The following is a 19,899-nucleotide window of genomic DNA, read 5'->3' on the forward strand; positions in this document are numbered from 1 at the left end:
CCTGGTTCCAGTTTCCTGAGTTTCAGCCCTGAAGGGGTTTACAAATGTTTTCCCACCTCAGGTGTTTCCTTGATTTGCTTTCCCTTCGGTACCACGTGTTGCTCAGAAATTTCTCGGAGGCAGAATCAGCTTTGGTACGGATTGGGTAGAGAGCTGCTCTGGCCAAAAAGGTTGTTTTGCCTGTGGTGGGTGCCTGAACAAAGCAGGCTGGATGCAGCTTCTTCTGGGGTAGTGCTGGGGTGGGTGCTCCTCAAAGCAGCCAGAGGAACAACTCCATTTTCGAGGGCTCTCTCTGCCTCCATCACACTTGTGCCCTTACAGTCTCTCCCGACACGTGTAGGGGCAAAAATTCAAAGCTGCTGATAGAATCATACAATCACAGAATGGTTTGGGTTGGAAGGGACCGTTAAAGCCCATCCAGTCCAACCCCCCTGCAAGGAGCAGGGACATCTCCAACCAGATCTGGTTGCTCAGAGCCCCGGCCAACCTGGCCTGGAATGTTTCCAGGGATGGGACATCCACCGCCTCTCTGGGCAACCTGTTCCTGATCCTTCAGAAAGCCTTAAGCTGGCTCTGCTCAGGGACAAGCAGTGCTGTGTTTTTCCCATGCGCTGAGCCCTGGTTCAAATTGGCTTTGACCCACCGTGCAGCAAGAGTGTGGCAGAGGTTCAGCCCTCCCTAGTCACCTTCCCTTCCTGCAGATGTGATTTCTGACCCCTTCCCTGGTTTCAGAAGGAAAAACTAGATCACATGGGAGTAACTTTAGTCTTTAAACAGGTACTGCTGCACCTGCCTTGGAAGGGCCTATCCTGGGGCAAAGCAGTCCTACTTAAGTGCCTAAAGTCCCCTCTTATCAGTGGAGACAGGGAAACAGCTAAAGGATGAGTCCGTCCACTGAAGGTATCTGAATTTAAAGGTTTCACCATGAAAGAGAGTTCTAGGTTAAAAGAAACTCTTTAAGTTACCTGCACTTGAAGAGGGGCTGGGCAGTGTGAGCAAATCGTCCCGCACCACGTTGGCAGCCCCGAGAGTGGGGGAGAACACCTCAGTGGCACGGGGCCTGAAAATGACGTGTTGCAGCCCTCAGCGTTTGCAACGCTTAAGGCTCCTGGGAAATTTAGCTCCTGAGCCAGTTTGACATTTTTTGAAAATTTTGCCCTCTTTATTTATATTATAGGTTGAATTTAATCACGCTGAGCTGGTGAGTAATATCTATAAAATACTCTAGCAATTCCATACAAATTTTTTGAACTGCTGAAAGAAAAGATAAAAAAAACCGGATACTACTGAGGATGAGTCAGGCCATGAGAAACAGGCTCCATGGACTCATGCTTTAGTTAGCAAATCATTTGTGAGCAGAGTCTGATTTCTTCAACTAGGTCATTTCCTAAAAGGATTTTGGGGTGGTTTTCATGAGTAATTTGAGATTCAGAGTGCCCTGGAGAGTTCAGCCGGTTGCTAGCCCCTTTGCACAACGGGATCCAGGGTGTGTGTTTTATCGCTGAACTCACAGGGGTTTGTTCCTGCATCCCACCCGAGTGGATGAGCGATGGGTAGAAGACAAAAGGAGGATGAACGCAGGGTGACCTTTGGTGTAGGTAACTCATGCTGACAGAGGGCAGTTTTAGAAAGTGTTCTCAGGTAGCAGCACTCTCTCTCTGTATATCAGGGAGAAGTGATCTGATGAAGAAACTGAGCGAACTTGGCCAGCAAAGTATTTTGTGGGGGCTGGCTAAGGTGCCCAGCCTGGGATTATGAATTACAACCCAGAACTAGTGCTGTGCGTGAGCCTCTGCTAAGAAGCAGGCACGTGGGTGAGCAGCCCCTGGGGCACGGTCCGGACCCCATCCTCCCCTCCCGCTCTGCAGGTGCCAGGATCTCACTCCAGCTGCACTGAGGAGATGCTTTCCCTTCTGCTCTCCACTAAACCCCCTTCCAATAAACAGCAAGATTCCTGCAGGGGAAGAGTCAGATGGTATCATTACATTAATCTCATATTCTCCTACTAACTTATTTTTATTAAAACAGGTGCACACTCCCAAGAGTGGAAGTTACATAATGCCTCAAAGGTTAGAAAAAGTAGACAACCTGGAAAACAAGGATCCAAGTTCCATTTCTCATCTAGGACCATTGCTAGCAGCAGAGAATCATTCCTGTAACGGGGAATATCAAAAGGATGGATAGCCTGCTGCACAGCTGTAATGGGGGGAAGCTTTTTTGGATGGCACCAATGGGAGTCAGGTGCTTCAGTGCTTGGCTGCTGAGGGAAATTCACCCTTTACAACAGCTCTTTGGTGGTTTAGCCCACCACTGTGCAATGCATGGGTGCAGCTTCATCTGCGTAAGGCTTTTTTGGCCAAAGAAGGGAGGATCTATTTAATAGAGCTGAGAGGGTGCCACAGGAATTGTCCAAGCAGTGGCTGCCTCCAGTGCAGGACATGCCAGGGTTGTATCTGTGTGTGTGCCCACGTATGACAAGCATGGGGACGTGTCAAGAGAGGTGTCCAAGGCCATCATGGTTTACTCTAGTGATGCCCATGCTGCTTCTCATCGCTCATTTGCAGGGCAGCCCAGCATGCAGAGCCTGCTCAAGGCTATGGGGGTTCAGGCTCCTCAAGGCATTGGCCCTTGCCAATCTCCTGTCTCTTCGAAGGGTGTCCTGAGTACCAGAGGTTCTTGATTCATCCACGGAGTCAGAAAAATGGCAGATTTCATGGCCCAATTCTGTGCTTCAGTAACGGAAGCCCCAGGACATCACTCATGGTTCCCTCTGTCACCACTGTGAAAGCAGTGGCTGTGTGCTCTGTGTTTGTATCGTTTATTAAAGAACAGCCTCTTCAGCAAAGCGCTTTGTCTTTGTTAGGGGTTTGTCCTGCACCTGAAACAACTGTGGTGTGAATTGAAGCAGTATGAGAGTCACCTTTGCTGAGCAGGTGCAGGTTTCTGGGGGGGGTTCAGACCAGATTCCCTATGCAGGAAAAATGTTCAGTCAAGTGGGGTAAGTTTCTTACGTGACAGTTTTATCTCCATATTTGCCCCAGGGCTAAAGCTGAGGTACTCCAACATACGAGTTTCAAACCACCACTCAGACCAAGCTTCTAGAAAATTAACTCCCAGGAGGCAATTACTTTTAAGATGAGCTCCAAGCTCAAGCTGAAAAAGTGAATTCTCCTGCTGCTCATACAATACCTTCTCTGCAGCCACCTCTCCATCACTTCTGCTTAATCCAAACCTAAAACCAACCTCTCCTGCTTTCCCCACCTGCCCTCAGTGAAGAGCAAGGAGTTCAAATCCCATACACGACAGAGCAACTGGGTGACGCTGAACCACAAAGTGGTCGAACGATCCGTAGAAGAGTTCACACGTCTCATTTCTTTCTTCCCGAGATTGGAACCTGAACGCAGGTGCCTGTGGTGTTTACACAGCCTCCTGCACGCAGAAAGACACTGTGAGATGTTCATTAGCAGCCCAAGCTCTACACAAAAGCCATGCCATGCTGTATAACCCCAGGAAAAGCAGAATAGATAAACTGAGGAAGCTGGAGATGTGGGGTCTAAAGGGTTGTGCAGAGAGGGACTTTATTTCACTCTCAGAAGTATCACACCAGATTTCCCTCTTCTCCAAAGCTGCAGGACAGAGATGAGGGAAGTGCACAGGCTGGGAGTGCCAGTGAAGTGAAACTGGGCTGTGAGCAACAGAAGATTGTCTGGCAGGACTGAATGCCAGGCTAAGGCTGAATGACAGTAGTGGGACACAGCCTGACTCGTGGAAGCAGAGCACTCTGCTGGGAGCATCGGGGCGAAGCAGGAGGAAAGGCTTTCTGAGTGCAACCCGCTGCAAGCAGCGGATCCACTGCATCCCCGGGCAGGGCCAGACAGAGCAATGCTGCACTCGCAGCCACTCAGTAGGCTGACAGAGGTTCAAGCTTCCCCTGGATAAACCCAAACTGATGTGATACTCTGGGCTTCAGCAAGATGGAAGCACCACAGCTCTGAAGATGTTTGAAGTCAAGGACATTTTGAATTAAAGAGGAAAATGGGTCAGGAAAGGTGCTTTGTGTTGGAAATTCGGTGTCAACCTATTTTGCTCAGCCACCACCTGTGTGATGCTGACGACCTGTGGGATTAGATTTTGTAGTACAGAGGGCAGGGTTTTGCTAGAAGAGTAGATGGGGCCCACAGGAATGCGGCAGAGGCCTAGGAAGTATTTCATTTCATGTTTATACACAAAATTTGCTGGGTGGTTTTTATGACACCCATGCCAAAAGTCAGAAGGAATTACATGAGATGCCCTGTATGTACACACAGAAGTGACACAGAGCAAAACATCCCTTCTGCCTGTGACCTCGCAGCTTTGCTTCCTGGTCAGTCCAGCTGTCAGATACGCTCGCGTCCAAACCTGAGAAATGGAGACCATGGAAACTGTGTCTCCGAGACAAATCCGAAGAGCCACACAGCACAGGCAGAGTGTTCCCACAGCTCTGCCCGACCCCCAGGTTTGCCAGGGCTTTCTTCTCTCCCTGGGTGCTCTCGTTCTTCAGAGCATCGTGCAGTTCAGGGCTGCCTCATCCCTGGCCCTGAAGGTGCTCGCGGTGGAGGCCAGCCTCCACCCAGCATGCTTCTGTGCCAGGCTGAGAGAACGTGCTTGGAGCACATGTCCCCCAAAGCGAGCGCTGCCCAGGGGAAGTTGTGCTGCTCCTCATGGTGGTTCCCTTACCTCGCTGGTGTATTTTCCACAAAGGAGCAGGTCGCTGCACTTCCCCCTCCCCTTCTGTTAACACGTTGGTCCTGCCAGCAGCAAGATCTTGGGATGGAAAGGGGAAAACTATGTTTCCTCTCGCCACGCTGCTGTTGTCTGGTCTTGGCATCTTTCTCCCTAACCTACCATTCACCAGCACTGATGGTTGCCAGCTCCTGACAGGGAACCAGTGCGACTAACCCCAGCCTGTGGATCCTTGTAGCAACACGGCCAGCACTGAGGGCAAACCCAAGAGGCGAGTTGCAAGCTCTGCACTCATCCCTGTACTTTTTAAGCCAACGTGGAGCAGAAACATAAGTATGAGGCCTCTTTAGCATTAGTACAATTTTTCACGTGGGTGATATTTGCTGCTGGTCCATGGCTGGCAGAATCCAGGGATTTGCTATACACCCTAGATCACAAAGATGCACAAGGACCACGGGGCCACCACACGCACAAGAGGTCGAGTCTGTTGCAACCAACTGTGTTTGGGGGGTAGCAGCCTTCACCAATGAGTGATTTAGGATCTCTGGCAGGACAGGGCCTGCTCATGCCTCTACTAGAGTCAAATTACTGGATGATGTTGCACAAGGCAGAGCGCAGCCCACATCCCACAGGACAATACCTCCCCAAACCAGCCACAGTCTCACCAGCTAGCCTGTGCTTAGTATGCAGGCTGTATTTCTTAGAAGGCTTCTGGAGATGAAATGCCTGTCACCATAAAGCAGAATCTGAATGCTAACTGACAGTGACCAGACCTTGCTGTTAATTCACTCCCCGCCCACTCCAGCTGTCTCCCATGCCTGCACTTCGTTTAACCAAGTGACCTCTGGTGGAATTTACAATCTTCCTGTTTCCTTAATTTATTAGTTGCAGCCTCTGGGTCTGATAATTAGATGGTCTGAGCCCGGTTCTATCCCTTTTTTCTAACTCTACAGCAGGTTATTTGTTTATGACAAAGGCTGATAATAAAAAATACTCTGCCACACTTATTCCAAATCACATCACCATGGCAACAATGATCAAAGTTTTTGAGTTTTTCCTCGCAAAAGTTTGCTGGGTCAGGTTGTTTATAGAGATCTTTGTGTGTGCTTCATTGGGGGTTTCGAGTGATTTATCTGGCACGGGGTTTGTCAGTTATGTATGTTTGTTTGTGGAGCTCAGCTGCTCTCTTCTGCATCTCTGCCCATTTCTCTTGGCCTCTGTCATTCTCCACTCTCCACATGGCTCCCTGGACACAGCCACCTCTTCTCCTCTCTACAGCCCGGCTCCTGATCTTGTGTCACTGCTTCCCTTCCAGCCACGCTGACGGACTATGGATACAGCAACATCCCTCTGTCTTCAGCAGAGCCACCTCCCTCCAGAGCTGAAGGCTAGTCCCCTGGTGTCCCACACAACAAGGTCTCGGATTTGCCTCAAGCTACACAAGTGACACGTGGGGCTGGACACTGCGGACCACTGCGGGTGAGTGGTTTTGGTTGCAGGGTCTGAGAGGCATCAGGACAGGCAGAGGCTATTTTGGGGCTTGACTTCTCTGACAATGTCTACATAGGGTGAAATTTTTTGCACCCTTGTCTCCACTGACCACTCTGGTGTCTCTGGGGGAGCCCTGGTGACAAGGTCAGCGAGGGATGCTGCACTCTGGGTGTAGTCTTAGGTGAAATGGACTTCACGCTCAGCCCCAGGCCCCCGTAGGCAGGTCTGCAGCACGAGATAGAGTTTTTCAGCTAAGATCACATTGTGTTGCCAACCACTGTTCCCCTTGGGGTCTCAAAAAGCCAAGGCATTCCAGAGGGACTTGAAAGATGCTTTTCCCTGAAAACTGATACTCCTTCAGGAAAAGCTCTTCTTGCTGTCTTACAATTCACATTCAGAAGGAAATGGCCACCTAACACCAAGCACGATGGCCTGTGTGCTGTGCCTCCTGGTGTCACTGGGACTGGGCAATGCCCCTGCAAGTGAGCAAAGAGCAAAGATACTGCTGCAGGGAGGTCCCCACCCCACACATTTGCTCCATCCCTATGCTTTAGAAGCCACCTTTATGATTTTATCAGACGTGTTCTAGCATGGCCAGCGTACCTGATGTACAAGCTGCCTCCATCCCCACACCACTGCACTGCGCTTTGCCCTGAGATAAGGCATTTCCACACAGGAGTCTTTCAAGGTCCCACCTGAAGATATTCAGCTCAAAGAAGCTGCTGCTCCTCTACCCCTCCAGTTAGTCTACACTTGCTGGCTCCAGACATAAACCACCCCTGTGCAGAAGTAAACACAGAGCCCTCAGTGTCCTGTTCTTTGTGTGCCACTTGCCCAAATTTAGCCAAGCCTGATTCCCAGCCAACTCACCAGTTGATAGCCATGGTTTCAGCCCAGGCATCACAGAGAAGTTCTCCTTGCTCCATCCATCCCCTGAAGTCTCTTGTTCACCAGTGTCCTGCTGCCCTGTGTTGCCCAGGGCCAGTCCCAGGCTCTGGAGAAGGTCAATTCCCATCATGCAAGGTGCCTTAGCTGAAGGTGGATTCCAGAAGCAGGGCCCATCAGAGGTAGGAGGGCTCCTTGCTATACAACATGTCACAGAGCATGCAGGTGGACTGCCCTACTTCCGGTGTCCATGGAGCGGAGTGCCAGTGGCACAGAGGTGCTAGCAATGTCTCCACCCTTCTCACCTAGCATTTGCAGCTGCAAAACTTTCCAACTCCTCTCCTTCGCTGTCTCCCACCTCAGATGACACTGCACAGCCGTCAGGCTCACCCTGCCCACGCCCTGGGCTCTGTTTCACCAGGCACGTCTTCCCAGGCTGAAATCCCCTAGCTTATTCTTAACCCCATTCCCACCTCATGTCCTTGATGTCTCCTGCACAATCCCAACCCTACTAGACAAATGCACTTCAGGTTTGTTCTTCTGCACATCTTACACGGATCGGATTGAACCAAGGTGCCATTCTGAACCCCTAGCTGCATCCAGGGTTGTTGGCCATGGCTCCTTGGTGAATGTACAGTCCAGAGCAGCATACTCTTTAGGCACCATCTGTTTTGGCAGTAAGGTTTTGTGAGCCTCACCTCTTGATTTGTTTCTCTTCCTCATTATTATCATTGCTCATTCACACTGGTGCTTTGTCTTATGAATATTGATTATTTTGTCTCACTGGTTAGCAATTGTTTATTCTAGACTAACATTTTCTGTTCTCACATTTCTGCACACTAAGGTGATTTATAAAGGCAGTAAAACAAAGAGCGCTTGTTGCAGGGAACTCAGAAAGCTTTGCTGTGCTAAAGGTTCCTGGGAATAATAAATCAAAACGAACCTTGAGTCAGAGTGTAATCTCTGCCGCATTCGCCCTCAGATGGAGTCATCCGACAACACCGTCCGGAGCTCACAGCACCCGCAGGACAGCTCTGTCTGCCCCCGGCTCTCCTGCGGTCAGACGCAGGGTGATTTCCGTCTCTCCATGCGTGCCATTCGCTGCTGCCAAAGCAAGGGGCTGCCTGGACCTCCGGGAGAGGAGCATCTAAGGATGTGGCCTTAGAAGCTCCTCTCGCTGCCTCCACGCTGTGTGAAGGCATCCTGATGATGCCTGCAGAGCTGCCCTTCCTGCACGCTTGTCGCTCAGGGGCCAGGAACTGCAGGCAATGCCCGCTGCGATGGACGGGCACCCTCATGTGAAATCCCACCCCGCTCAGGAGCACTGCTGCAGGCGAAGAAGCCCCTCTGCGCACCCACAGCTGGCTCCCAAAACCTTCTGCCTTGTGGGCAGCTCCACAGGCCGTTTCACAGCCTGTGCAAACAGCCACAACAGTGCACGCGTTCCCCAGTGTTGTGACTGCTGAGGAACAGAAAAGTAAACGTTATTGCTGAAGACACAATTCCCCACAATTCCCACCACTTGTCATAGACACGCTGCGTCCTGTAAGGTCACCAGATCTTTGCTTACTGGTTTTGAGGTTCACCATGCTCAGAAACCCTCATTCCTCTGTCTCATTCCGACCAGTTGAGCTTTTTATGTCCACCTGTCAGCTCTGGAAGTCTCTATCAGTATGAAAATGTGTCTCGCCTCACCTCACCTCACCTCGTCTCACTTTCTCTTCTCTTCTCTTCTCTTCTCTTCTCTTCTCTTCTCTTCTCTTCTCTTCTCTTCTCTTCTCTTCTCTTCTCTTCTCTTCTCTTCTCTTCTCTTCTCTTCTCTTCTCTTCTCTTCTCTTCTCTTTTCTTCTCCTTTCTCCTTTCTCCTTTCTCCCTTCTCCTTTCTCCTTTCTCCTTTCTCCTCTCCTCGGCTGTGTGCACGTCTGCTCTGGTCAGAAGGCAAGAGACAGGTCCCAATACCTTTTCAAGGCAGTTTGTTTTCTGGGATGTAAGCCAAGCCTCGGGATGCCACACTCTGGTCAACTGTAGGAAAGCTTCCTCCTCGCTGGGTCCAGGCTGGGGGAAGCTGCTGCTGCATGTTGGCAGTGGGATTTGGGAGTCGCCCTGCCTGCAGAGGCTGCAGGAGGGGTTTCAGGCTATTCGGTGACCACAGGGTATGGGAGGTCACGCAGCCACATCAGGAGTATTCCTAAAGATTAAGGGGACGGGAGAAGGGGGAGCCCAAAGACACAGCACTTCCCCCAGCTGATGCAGAACCAAAGCATGCCCCCACTGCAGAGCCAGCCGCCCAAGGAGATGACAGATGGTGTGACAGCAGGGTTTCCAGACACCTGCTGGGATAGCAGGAAGATAAACCCCTTTGTTTCCTTTTTCTTCCTTTATCTCTGCAAGCACTGACCTGGAGAACCAACCAGCTGCCCTTTAACCCCGGGTACCTACGTCTGGGTGTCAGTACAGCATGTGTGTGTGCGAGCTGGGGGATTTAATGTGTTGACCAAGAACAGTGAAGGGCAAGACTGCTTGGAAATCAGTATAGCTCTGCTGCATTGCGTAGGATGTTTCTTCTACTCCAGGTCTGCACTCGCCTGCACGCACGTTTGTAAAGCACTGGTGGCTGTATCAGTCAAGGCTAGCTGTCAAACCTGGCATCCCAGCTAGGACAGGCTGGTGGCTGTGATAAATTAAAGGTGATTCAGAATTTGCTATCAAAACCTTTTCAGATTTTGGAACGAAAATAACTGGAGGTAGGAAACATACACTTTCCCTGAAATGCTGTCACTGCAAAGGAGAAAACTAAAGAAAATCACAATCTGAGTGGAGAAGCATGGTTTCTTAAAGTTTTCTAATTTTTTTTTTAATCTCAGTGATCAGAGAACTAGGGAATTCCTACTGTATAAACCATTTTTAATCTCAAAAATTGTTGCATTTTCTTTGCTGATGGCAGAGGAGGCGGCAGACACCTGCCCCACTGGTGCTCTCCCAAGGCGAGCAGCCAAGAGCAGCAGTGGCTCTTTTAAAGAGTGGGCATCACTCCCAACTCTCAAAGCAGGGAATGACTCCTGTCCACTTCATTGTAGCAACCAGGGATGTGAAATAAGCACGAGTGGTTAGCAGGTCTGTTTGAGGTCCATCCCAGCGAGGCTCATCCTCATGCCCTCTCTTTGTCGAGTGGGATGAGCCCAGCCTCTGAAGAGTCTGACTTGGGACCAGCCCATTGTTCGCAGTCACCGAGTCGTAATCCCGTGCACTGGCAGGCTGCAGAGCTCATCTCACCTCCTTCACAGCAAGAACATCCCTTAAGGTCTCCCCTGGCTGAAGGTAGGAGTAATGGCAGAGAAGGCAAAAATCAGGACCGTAAATAAAATTCATAAAGCTGCGTTATTTCCCTGGCCTCTCCAGATCTTATGGAACCAGTGCCAGCACCTGAGGCACTGTCGTTGCTGCTCACACCAACCCCGGGTTCCAGTCCCAAGTGTATAAATACAGCCTAAGGTCTTGGTTTCCATGTGGATGTTAGATGCAAACCAATTTCTCGGTCTCTGGAGCTGCTGTGGAACTATACTTCTGTGTCTTTGCCAAGGAACCCACCAGAAGAGACGAGAAACGGTTTGGCCAACCCTGCTTTAGGGGTATGCACCCCTTCCCTCACGGCAAAACCCAAAGGACATGTAGGCACCACACCAGTTGATGGTAATGCTCCCATCAACTTGACCAAGCAGCAACTTGGACGGACCATTTGCTTCAGTGTGGGCTGAGTGTGGAGCTAAGCACCCCACCGCTCTCACTCAGCCCCTGCTACCGCCGGCACAGCCCCATCTCCCCCATCGCTGGAGAGGGTGACAGAAGCCGGTTGCAGTCTGTCCCCGGGCTGCAGGCACACACTGAGCAGCGCTGGCACACCTGAAACAAGGTGCTCTCAATTACCATCGCATCCTCCCCACCTGACAGTCACTCTCGGCACATCCCTTGGTCCTCTAAATGCCCCGCTAGCCTCCTTGTTTATCTGAGCTCCTGGTGTGTAGTTCCTGGCAGCCTCACAAAGGAGACAAGCCCTGGAGGGAGCAGAATGAATATTCATGGTCACTGTGTCTGGAAGGTGAGTGCAGGCTCTCATCGCATCGATAGGCAAGCAAGACATCCATCATAAAATTCACATTTGGGGTCTTAGTCCTCTTACAGCATTAAATATTTAACAACAGAAACTTTCAAGTGTCTTCACAATGTAATTACAGTGCCAGGAGGATCATCTTCAATTGCTCACTGCTGGGATCAGCACCGCCAGCAGGAGTGCCTGGGTGGCTCCACGTTTCGTCTGGGCTTCCTAAGTAGCTGCAAGGACAGGCTTGCCAAAGGGAAAAAAAAAAAGTGTGGAAGTTGTAATATGGAGAGAGACTGCAGGAACAGCACAGATGTCCAGGAAGATTAAAATGGAAGAAAAAAATCCCCGTTGCACTAGTATAAAAAAAAAAATAAAAAGTCATGATGACAGAAAGATAGGGAATCGGGAAAGAGGGTGCGTACAATTTCTGAAGGACAGCGACTCTGGGAGGGGATGCAGGCTCGTTAGCGGGGAAGGAACTGGGCCCAGAGAAGTGCAGGCCATGCCGCGTCCCACACAACCAGCTGGGCACATGCCTGCACCCAAGAGCAAGGTGAGGAGGGTGGCAGCTTCTCATGGCTCTATCATAGACACTTGCTTTAGATACTATCAAAAGTTGATCACACACAGTGTGGTGCTAATTCCCTTTAATAACTCACAAGGGAAACTGAGATTCAGTAGTATATCCATCATGCATGCATGAAGAGGAAGGGTTGACCATCATCCAGGAGAGACAGGTTCACACAGAACATTGGTTACATGCTCCAGCAATGACGTAAGAGCAGTTATACCCTTGGATGCTGACAAAAAGAGAAAAAGAGGGTCAAATTCAATATGTCACTGGGTGACTGAAGAAAAATAGAGGATTGCTGAGTATAAATTAATGTCAAGGCCGGATCTGCAGGGTAACATTCTCCAGAGATATCAGTCCTTGGCAGAGAAACAGTGAAGCTGATACAGGATTGAATTAATAAAGAATTAAAGGCTAGGAATATTATCAAATCCAGTCAACATGGTTTTGTGGAAAGCAGCCCTGGCCCAACAAATCTGTTCGTATTTGTAGAGGAGAGCACACATGTGGCTGATAGGATAAAGTGCCCAGGCACAATCAAGATTTACAGCTTTGGATTAAAACCAATTCTAGCTGATGCTGGTAAAGCCAATGTATAAATATGCTGAGTGTTGGATGAAAATGGCAAATCTCAAAACAAGTAGGGAATTCTCATCAAAGGAAAGGGATTTTTGCAAAGGCCAACTATAAACCCTGGATCCACAAGGAGGTGAGATGATGAGATGGAGATGGAGATGGAGATGGAGATGGAGATGGAGATGGAGCAGAGGAAGCAGCAGGGGAGAGATAGAGAGGTTTGACTCTGAGGCAAAATTTGCAAGGTGCTGCGTAGTCCCAAGGATGGAGCAGTAAGACAAGACTCTTGACCTGCTTGGTCAGCTGGGCCTTGATGTAGCCAGGTGGTAAGACCTACCCCAAGGACAAACAGCACTAGTTGCAGCAAATCCCCAGCAAATCCTGCTCAAATCAATGAAATAAAGGCTACGGGAGAGAAAATCCTTCTCCCTTGTCCCTGCTTTAGGGGTATCCTTATTCCAGGCTGTCCTCCTGGCAGCATCTTGCTTTGCTCTGCTCTCACCCTTTGACAGCCCTGGTTGCATATTATTGCTTAATTATCATCCCTGGAACATTTAATATGGCCTGTGCTCTGCTGGGCATTACTGCAGAAGCGGTTAACAAATGTACCTGCATGTCTCAGTAATCATACTAAAGACATGATCGCTATTCTGTTAAGAACCCTGCTAATGAATAGGCATGAACTGTGGCTCCTAGGCATGAATGTGTCTTTCTCTCCCACCCCTCCCAGAGCTCAGACCTCAGCTAAGCTGTTTAAGGAGGCCAAAGGCGTATTTAACACGCAGCAGGCTCTGGGGCACTCAGCAGAATGCACCCTCTTGACAGATCATCCACTCCTGGGGGAACCTGTGCCATCCTCGGGAAAGCACCAAGGGGAGACTTGGAGGATTTGGATGTCTGTCGTCCACTGAGACCACAGAACAAGCACTCAAGCACCATTACAGGGCACTGATATCCAATCAACACACAGTAAAATAATAACAGTGGTAAACAACAATAATTATAATATAATTATTATAATAATATAATTATAAACTTTTACTTGCAAAAGAGAAGCTTACTGACAAAGGAAGTACTTCTGCCACAGGTAAGGATGCGACAGCCGGCCAGACCCTGAAGGGCACTGAGGCTGCTTTGTGATAACCGCCTACCACTGCAGGACCAAGTTTTGGAGGCTTCTCGCGGTGTTCAGCTCCTCGCACTGGGCAGCTCACTTGAAAGGTCTGCACCAGTCGCCGTCTGCTTGCCCCAACAGAGGTGTCACACCGATGATGGGCTGGCTGACGTTGGCCTCGCAATCAGCAGTGTGGTAGGAGACACCAAGCCTTAGCGCAGTGCTTGGCACATTCGTCATGCCCGTTACCCTCCTGCAGCAGCAGCAGCTCCTGCCCCGCAGTGCAGCTGGACGCCAAAGCGCAGTGCACACGTGAGATGGCTCCAAGGGCTGACCTGACCCTGGCAGTGCTCAACTCCGGCAGTGAGCTGGTCACGCGCTGGGTGTGCACGTTGGCTCTGTCATCCAGCAGCAGGCTGCTGAGATCAGCCACTCTCCCGCAGCCCGGGTGTACGGCACCGGTCTGCACCTTCACAGCGCGCAGGGGCAAGGATGCAGAAACATGGGTTACATAGATATGAGCAGCAGGAAAGTGCAACAGTTAAGGAAAGTGCAGCAGATAAATTCCTGCTCAATTAAATGGTCCAAACCTGGTCCAGAAGACCTCCTTGAATTGGAAGTGGCAGGCAGGCTGCCAGGCAGGCGTCCCACGCAAATCCCCACAAGTGCTTTGCTGCCAGGCTCCCCCTCACAGAGATGCTGGGCGAAGCCGGCAGGGCTTGAACGCAATCCCGCCATCCAAGTCAGAGCCGCCTTCCTCCAGCCGTTCACACAGCCGCCGGGTGAGCTGCTCCTTCCAGGAGCTGCGGGGCCCTCCTGTGATGGAGCAAGGCTTAGAGCCGCTATTTATCCTTGTTCCTGCTCTTTCAAAGTCCTCGCTTCCCTTTTTTTTACCTTTTCTCTTTTTGTGCCATTGCTGCTCTCCTCTTGTTGACCTAAGGAAATTTGCACGACAGGAGTTTTTTGCATCCATGCGCTTGTCAGTGCAGGTCACGTCGAGATTATCCTCTCTCCATGCTAGTTTATGACTGCACCAAACTGAAGTCGATAAGATATGTGAATAAAGTTTACAAATATATTTAGTGAGAAAGTGATGCACAAGAAAATACATCAAACTATTGATAATTCTTCCACAAGAAAAAGCAAGGCTGCTCTTGGAAATGTGAGTAACACAATTTCTAATACCCAAGCAAATGAAAGCAGAAATTGACCTTCAAAGGTCATCTAGTCCAACCCCCCTGCAAGGAACAGGGACATCCCCGACCAGATCAGGTTGCATTCATTTATGTGATTGATATTAAACAATAGCGATGTGTTTGACAGAAAGATGCTGTGATAAAATACCACTGATATGACAGCTTTTAGAAGAATTTTATGTTGCAGTTTAATTTTAAAACCTTATCTGCCTCTGCAGATAAGACTTCTCTCACTTCCTCAGGGTTGCTGGAGGTTAGCAGAGAGCATCCTTGTCATGGGTTTGGTTTTCTCAGCCCTGGCACGCAGCAGAGGTGCAAGAAACATTAGTCTGTGCACGCCCACAAAAAGTGCAATGGTGTCTGTGATATAAAACTGCAGGATCTGAGCTTCCCTGCCACGTGTCCCTGCTCAACTCAGCACTTCAGCCTGCACCTAACCCTGGAGAAGTGCTCAGGTCTCATTGATACGGAACACCAGGGCTGGCAGGGAGGTCTGGGAATGGGATGGTACCTTGGGATGCTCATGGAAATGATGACCTGCCAACATGGCTGCTCGTGATCCCAGCTGCTCCTCTGGTTTTTGCACAACTACAATAAAAGCAGAATTATTTTTTTCTAATTCAACACTCACAGCTTATCACTGAATGTCAGCTTCTATATTAAGGTACCTGGCTTTCCACACACAAGCACCAAGTTGGTGCTGGAGGTACTAATTCTACAGGTGAGTTTGCCCATATGTTGTGAAATCGCAGTAAAACAAATGATCCTGGGAACCAAATGATGAACAGCAAAGCCTGTGGGTGGTCACACGAGCTCCATTGGACCAGAGCACAGATCTCAGGTACTCAGATGAGCCATGGAGATGGTGTCTTTACCTCATCATTGTGAGCATCTCAAATCTCCACCATACTTGATTTCATCTCTGCAGTGCACCCACATGACACATGGACCAGCTCTCCACCTGGCAGCTGGTTAATAAAACACGGCTTTGGTGTCCCACACTCAGAGCTGTCCCATGAGCGCACTGGAGGGGTACATCTCGCTTCCAGATGGCAGCTGCCTCCAAAGGCAGCCCTTTGGTGAGCCAGGGAAAGGAGGGGACAGCTCTCCCTGTGCTTCAGAGTAGGCTCCTGCCCAGACCCAAGGAAAGACATGTAAGCAGGCTCTTGAATACAGCATTTAGGGTTGGCAGTCACTGTTTTAGCTATTCTTTCCTAACAGAAGCTCCTCCTGCAGAAGGAACCCCAGCCCTGCCCTGGTAAGGACTGGGGGGGGGGGTCTCACAGCGGTGGCAGGGTGACACAGTCTGGCCCCACAGAGGATCATTGTTCCCAGACCTCGCCTGGGGACAGAGCGCAGACCATTAGTAAAGGGGAGATTTCAGCTGTGAATAAAGAAAGGAAGAGGGTCAATGCTAAAATGTACTGGTGGGTCTCCTGGAGGGAGCTCGGAGGCTGTCCACAGCCCGCTAAGCCTGGAGCAGTTTGGACACCTTATTTGTCAACTGCAGCGTATTTGGAGTTATTTTATGCATCCTACATTTCCTGCACAACCTTGATTCTGGCTTTTCCTAAATCTAAGTTCTGCACTTTGCCATTCCCAGGATCCTCCCCTGCGCGTGCTGTGCCCAGGGAGCACGAGTACGTTTTTGCTCTGCAGCCAATTGCGTTGCTTCTGAGCCATCACCTGGGGTCTGGGGGTTCAGCTAGAAAAAGAACAACGTGTGCAGCCCTGACAGAAACCCTGAGTTACTCTTCATCCATCAGCACAATGGGAACTTGGTGTTAGGGAACTGCCAGGCAACCTCTCAACCGTTCTGCTGAAGGAACTTCCCCCGGGGAGGGCTGTTATAATTTCTGGTTAAGCAGAACTGTCCAGCAGCTTCTTTATCCTCACAGCCCTGTTGTTAAGCTGCTAAGCCATGAAAAGAAATGCAGTAAGGATGAAAAAGCAGCGTAACAGGGAAAAGTGCTCTGCAGAGCGTGCTCAGTGCCCCGCGCTTAAAGGTGCGTAACTCTGTTGTTGATGACATTACTTCCTTCAAACTCAGCAGCTGTTCTTGTCCTGTTTGAAGGCTAAGTGCACAGCAGACTGAGAACCCCAAAATGGAGCAGCTTTTGAATTATCTGTCACCACAGAAGGCTGCAATCTTCTGGCAAAAAAAAAAAAATACAGAAACTGCCCATTTGTTCACTCTTACAAAGACAAAACCTGCTGGACATGGGGTTTTTTTTTTCAGAACATTCAAAAATTTTCTGTTGGGTGAAAACTGAGGGCAAGGACCTTCAACCCAAGAGGGAATATAGAGATATATCGATAAATAGAACAAGACCACCACAAAGCTACTGGTGCAGCGTCGGCTATGGAGTCACATCCATCCCTCTGTAATTACTCTTGGTCTTGGCTGAGCAATCAGCACGCAGCAGCGGGAGCACAGCTTCACTGAGAAGCTCTACGTTAACAGGGAGGAGGAACCACGTCCCTCCAAGCTCCCAAGGGTCCCAGCGACCTTGTCCCCCCTGCCTGCCCGGAAGGTGTTTGAAAACAGTTAATTTCAGTTCATCCGTGTCACTGATAAGCTGGTAAGGAGGATGGTTCTGTGCCAGCCCATCCCCTGTTAGCATTCTGCCAAATGCCTTCACGACAATTTAATTTACATGCCAATTATTTTTATGATGTAGAAGATTCCCAGGGAAGTGTCTAAGATTCAGACGTGTCTGGGTAGGGATGGCAGCTCTGTCATCCACACCCTGGTAAGCCAGAGAGGAAAATGGGCGTGACCAACCCAGCCAGTGCAGCCTCCTCAGCTGGTTCACAGGTCCGCCTGCATTCTGGTGAGGAATTTGCTCTCTAGAAAGTTTTAACACGGTTTTTATGAGCAATTTGCATCCTATGGGGTGCTGCAGGCTGCTTTCACTGCTCCCTGCTGTGTGCGCATGCGGTCCGTACAGGGGTGGACAAGTCCAGCCATACATTTCTACTCTTCACACGTATCAGCTTCACCTCTGGTGAGGGGACAGTTATGTAGAAACGTAAGAAGTTTATGGGACTTTAGAGCTTTTTTTTCTCAAAAATCCTGCACCCATTAGAAGCATCCTTCGACCTCAAACTGTAGCAACCCTGGAGTGTCCTGTGTTATTTGCAAGTCAGAGTGTTACCGTTCGGGCAGTCGCACTTCACCTTCCTGCCGTACCAGAGTCATGGCTGTGTCCCAGCTACCGGAAGATAAGGAGAACGATCCTTACCCCAGCCTGACCAGGCAAGCCTGCAGGAGGAGGGAGAAGGTGCCGTCCTCTGCCGTGGGAAGTGTTGCTACCTAAACACACAGGGGTGAGCAGGAGCAGGCTGCACCCAGCATGCAGGGGCTTCCCCGGCACAAACGCTCCAGGATGCACCAGCAGTTTTTCTTCCTTACCCAAGGAACAGCGCCAGGTCCCTCCTGTGGCTCCTGCTAGCAAACACAGGTAAAAAGCAAATTTTTATATTTTTTTGGCAGCTGTCAATGTGCAGGTGAAAGTGTACAAAGAGGTGATTGGCAGGTTATCTAAAGGTGACAGGGCAGATCCTGAGCCATTCCAGCAGCTCAGGGGGCACATCCAACTGTCCGTAACGTGACATCAGCTCCTGCTCTTCCCTGCCTTGCACAGACCTGGAGTTGTCCACCTCTGGAAAAAGTAAAACAAAGGAGGGAAGGGTGCTTCATTCATCTGTAATGCTTGCCAAGGGAACAAAAACATTGGCTCAAACTTGGAAAGCCCTCAATATCAAGAGGAGCTGAGCTCTTAGCACCACAGTGATTCTGGACCCAGTCATGTCTGGAGAAAGCTAGTAATAATAACAAAAATAATTAAGGGAAGGAGGGTGCCGCTTGGTGAAATGTGGTGGGTCAGGCTGAGGAACAGCCAGCTGGCCCTGCACAGAGCAGGTGATCAGTGGCACTGGGCGCATCTTTCTTCTGCAGTCATTTCATGCTAATTCCACCCAGACCCAGGAGACCTCCCCTCCGCCAGCCCAGAAGATACATCTGGTAAAAGAAGTGGCTCACTAGGGTCTGCTGCTGAAGCCTGGGGAGCCCGTGAGGAGTCTGTCTTTGGCAAATGAGTTCAGGGAAGAGTTAAAGCACAGCTTTCAGCAGAAAGAAAAAGTTGCTGTCCTTCCTTTTTCTTTTTTTTTTTTTCCCTCACTCTTAAAAATATCCCTTCATTTTCACTTCAGTGAAACTGGAAAGGCAGGAAATAATACAAAGGCTCTTTACAAAGACAGACTTCTTTCTTCTGTGGCATCTATGCTGAGGTATCTGTGATGGTAACAGCCTCTGCTCTCTCTTCACAGGTCTCAGCCTCATCAAATATTCCCTCTCTTGAGGCTGTGCCGCGCGGCGGTGGGATTCCCTCTCCCAGCTCCATTGCGTTTCCAGTCACACTTCGAGCCTCTTACAGAGCTGGGGCAGAGGCAAAGGAAAAGCAATTCTGTTTCACTTCTTCCGCCGAGGGAAGGAGGGGGATGTGGCTCCCCTCTCAGCCTCCCTGTCCCTCTGGGAGGCCGCGCTTGAGCCGACCATGCAAGTCACCATTTTCCAGGCATATTTTCAAACTGTTTGCATTGTTCTGATCTAAATAATCAATCAGTGCAGAGTCCTTCTCTCTTAACATGCTGGGAGCGATGGGCACATGTGGTGGGAGCTGGTTTTGCTCCCCATGCAGCACCTCACTGCAGCCAGCAGTACCCCAGCCCTGCCAGCCTCGCCGCAGGCAGAGCATCCCGCCGGCACAGCCCCTGCTCCCGTCCCTCCCCACGAGCACACCTGCCCGCTGCTCTGGGGGCTGGCAGGAGGACATGCCTTGCTTTGTGAGTCCATCCCGGAGAGCACGGGCTGGCAGAGGTGAGAGGCCCTGCCCGTGTTTCCCCACCACCCCCCAGGACCCCCCGACATACACACGGTTGGTGGCTCAGCTCCAGCATGCGTGGTGACTTCTACGGCAGGTGAAGATGATACTGATTGAATCAGGCTGGTCAGTTCGGAGGTGAACCATCCCACTCTCCCCTCAGCCAGCAGCTCTGTAGGCAGCCACAAACGCTGGTGGCATTGCAATTCTCCATCACGATTCATGCCACTGTCCTTATTTCCACGCACAGTGAGAGCAGGAGGACAGCCTGCCAGACGCAGATGGGCACAGAGCCACTCTACTCCTTTCCTGTGGCCCCTTCCTCTCTGAAGGGCAGGGAGCTCATCGGCTCCAGTCGT

General features: G+C 50.3%; 1 protein-coding gene across 7 annotated transcripts; it reads right to left on the minus strand.

Moving 5' to 3' along the window:
* Window positions 1–11,829: 11,829 nt before the first annotated feature.
* On the minus strand, window positions 11,830–19,685 carry LOC147598660 (uncharacterized). Of its 7 annotated transcripts, none has more exons than XR_015260478.1 (5): window positions 19,590–19,619; window positions 18,070–18,102; window positions 17,900–17,970; window positions 13,406–14,496; window positions 11,830–11,997 (listed from the first exon to the last, which is right to left on the minus strand). XR_015260478.1 is itself a non-coding variant. In XM_086761866.1 (5 exons), exons 1-4 carry the CDS (start codon window positions 19,614–19,616, stop codon window positions 14,147–14,149), a joined length of 381 nt encoding a protein of 126 aa, XP_086617992.1. In that variant the 5' UTR covers window positions 19,617–19,667; the 3' UTR covers window positions 11,830–11,997; window positions 13,406–14,146. The 7 variants fall into 7 exon arrangements, 1 of the variants encoding a protein (XP_086617992.1); XM_086761866.1 differs by having other exon boundaries at window positions 13,406–14,393; window positions 18,070–18,105; window positions 19,590–19,667; XR_015260476.1 differs by having other exon boundaries at window positions 17,900–18,102; window positions 19,590–19,685.
* Between the last annotated feature and the right edge of the window lie 214 nt (window positions 19,686–19,899).

The sequence above is a fragment of the Chlamydotis macqueenii genome, chromosome 17 (assembly GCF_036417535.1).
Source record: "Chlamydotis macqueenii isolate bChlMac1 chromosome 17, bChlMac1.mat, whole genome shotgun sequence".
Taxonomy (NCBI): Eukaryota; Metazoa; Chordata; class Aves; order Otidiformes; family Otididae; genus Chlamydotis; species Chlamydotis macqueenii.